This window comes from Fragaria vesca, linkage group LG2, assembly GCF_000184155.1.
Source record: "Fragaria vesca subsp. vesca linkage group LG2, FraVesHawaii_1.0, whole genome shotgun sequence".
NCBI lineage: Eukaryota > Viridiplantae > Streptophyta > Magnoliopsida > Rosales > Rosaceae > Fragaria > Fragaria vesca.
The window spans coordinates 20,156,369-20,158,862 of NC_020492.1; the positions used below are offsets into that span (position 1 = coordinate 20,156,369).

The following is a 2,494-nucleotide window of genomic DNA, read 5'->3' on the forward strand; positions in this document are numbered from 1 at the left end:
TCTTTTGGTATAGCTCCTTTCAAGTAGCGCAACTCATAAAATAGATCACGCCCAATAATGTCAGAATCATCACCAACCTTCAACAGACTTTCAAGTTTCATACAATAATTCATCAAACTTTTATTATCTGCGGACTTCAACTTCTCCAACTTAAATAAAAATCCAAACTCTTCTTCATATTTTTTAAATTGCTCAAACCTACTTTGAAGCGAAGAAAGTGCTTGATCAATTATATAGAGAAAGTAACTGACCTTAAATGATTCCAAAGCTGATTGTGCCAACTCCTCTTCACTATCGCTATCATCAAAATGCTTTCTTTTCCGGGTGGTTCTCTTTTCACGGAATACTGCTTCAACTTTCATCTCACTTAAAATTTCTTTAGCTATGATCAAGGCATTATTAAATCCAGTTTCTCTGTACTTCTGAATAAATGAAATAAGCTTCTCCAATTCTTCAATGGCAACATCAATATGCATGTCTTCGGTTTGAAGAACTTTACTGACAATATTGATAGCATGTAATAAATCATACCAAATATCCATCCCGAACAAGAACTCAAAATTCCCCATTTCATATGTTGCCATGCATTCGGCTTCACACCTTGTTTTGGAATCAACACCATTTTTTCCCAAGTAAGCTAAAGCCTCTCTTATTTTGGGAGCTTGGAATCTAAATGTTTTTATACTATCAACACGACTCTCCCATCTTGTTTCAGACAATGGTTTAAGAGTGAGCCCTTCCACATGATCCCTGAAAACTTGCCATTGCTTTGTAGAAGATGAGAAGAATGAATATATCCGTTGTACCACTCCAAAAAAATAATCAGCTTTAGGAGTACAATTAGCCATATCACAAATAGCAAGATTTAGACTATGACAACCACAAGGCGTATAAAATGCTCTAGGATTTACCTCAAGAAGTCTCTTCTGCACACCTTTGTGTTTTCCTCTCATGTTAGATCCGTTATCATATCCTTGTCCTCGTACATCACCAATATTAAGTGCATCAGTATCGAGTGCATTTTTAAGCTCATTAAACAATCCAAGTCCTGATGTATCATCCACCTTTAAAAATCCCAAAAAGAATTCTTTCACAACAATAGGACTTGCTGTAACATCAACACACCGGCCAACAAGAGACATTTGTTCCTCATGGCTCGCATCTGGAGTGCAATCAAGTATAACTGAAAAGTACTTTGCCTCTTTGATTGTTGCAACTATGGAAGCTTTTACCTCATTTGCTAGAAGCTGAATCATTTCATTCTGGATCTTATGACTCAAGTAATGGTAATGAGTTTCTTTTTTAAAAACACGCCGAACATGTTCATGCATCACTGGATCAAACTCAGCGATCATCTCAATCACTTGTAAGAAAACCCCATTGTTCTCCTCACACAATTTCTCATTGCTCCCACGAAATGCCAAATTGTTTTTTGCAAGTCTTTTCACAACGGCCATGATTCTCAACAGTACCTGTCTCCAATGCTCTCTCTCCTTCTTTGTTTGTTCCTCCAAACCCTGATCAATTGTTGCATTATTTTTCAATCTTGTTTCAAGTTCAATCCAACTAGTAAAGCAACCGAGGTGATGCTTACTTTTTTCATGACATGCAAGTCTGGCACTCACATTTTTCCAATCATTCAATCCTTCATTAGCAAATTGACCCAACAAAGTCTTGTTGTGATTTTGCTTGAACAATTTACAACAAAAACAGAATATCTTGTCCGAAGAAATTGAGTACACTAACCACCTTCTGTTCTTCTTTTCACCATTAGATAAGACACGAAAATAATGTTTGGAACTGAATTGTCTCCCCATGGCATCTTCTGGAAAGCTCAAATCAATCTCTCTTTTAGGACCTCTTTGGACTAAAAAATCTCGAACATTTTGTTTTATCTTCTCCCAATTTCCTGGATCATCAACATCGAATGGTAAATCACATGCTGAAGTTGAATCTTGTTGATCATCTTCGGCAACAATTATTTCTTCCTCATTCACTGTGAGATCTCGTTCTTCCATACTACCACTATCATCTGCATCTTGTTGATCATCTTCAGGAATAATTATTTCTTCCTCATTCATTATGAGATATGGTTCTTCTATACTACCACTATTACATGCATCTTGTTGATCATCTTCAGCAATAATTCTTTCTTCCTCATTCACTCTGAGATTTGGTTCTTCCCCATTACCAATAACATCTGCATTCTCGTTCTCATTCTCATTCTCATGCACATCCTCATCAGTACCTGTCTGTTCTTGTTCCTTATTTGGCTTGAAGTACTTATTGATAGATCCAGATTGAACTTTAGCCAATGCATCTCTCTTTTTCTTCTGTTTTCTTTTTTTAGCCCCTGAAGGATACTTCCTAATTGGAGCCATGATATAGCCTGAAAATAAACAAGCATGAAATTTAATCGGAAGCAAATCCTATTCACAATGACAATTGTTATAATCAAGTATGGTGGCTAATGTTTAATTTGGTACTTTGGTTG

General features: G+C 36.3%; 2 protein-coding genes across 2 annotated transcripts in view; both read right to left on the reverse strand.

Annotated features, from left to right (window-relative positions):
• The window catches only part of LOC101301266, a 1,261-nt gene extending 692 nt beyond the window's left edge, over positions 1–569 (reverse strand). The window contains exon 1 of the mRNA XM_004292726.1: positions 3–569. Within this exon, the coding sequence (XP_004292774.1) occupies positions 3–569 (567 nt within the window). The remainder of the gene's footprint in view (positions 1–2) is intronic.
• Positions 570–679: 110 nt separating this feature from the next.
• On the reverse strand, positions 680–1,457 carry LOC101301557. Its single transcript, XM_004292727.1, has 3 exons — positions 1,200–1,457; positions 912–1,064; positions 680–826 (listed from the first exon to the last, which is right to left on the reverse strand). Exons 1-3 carry the CDS (start codon positions 1,455–1,457, stop codon positions 680–682), a joined length of 558 nt encoding a protein of 185 aa, XP_004292775.1.
• Between the last annotated feature and the right edge of the window lie 1,037 nt (positions 1,458–2,494).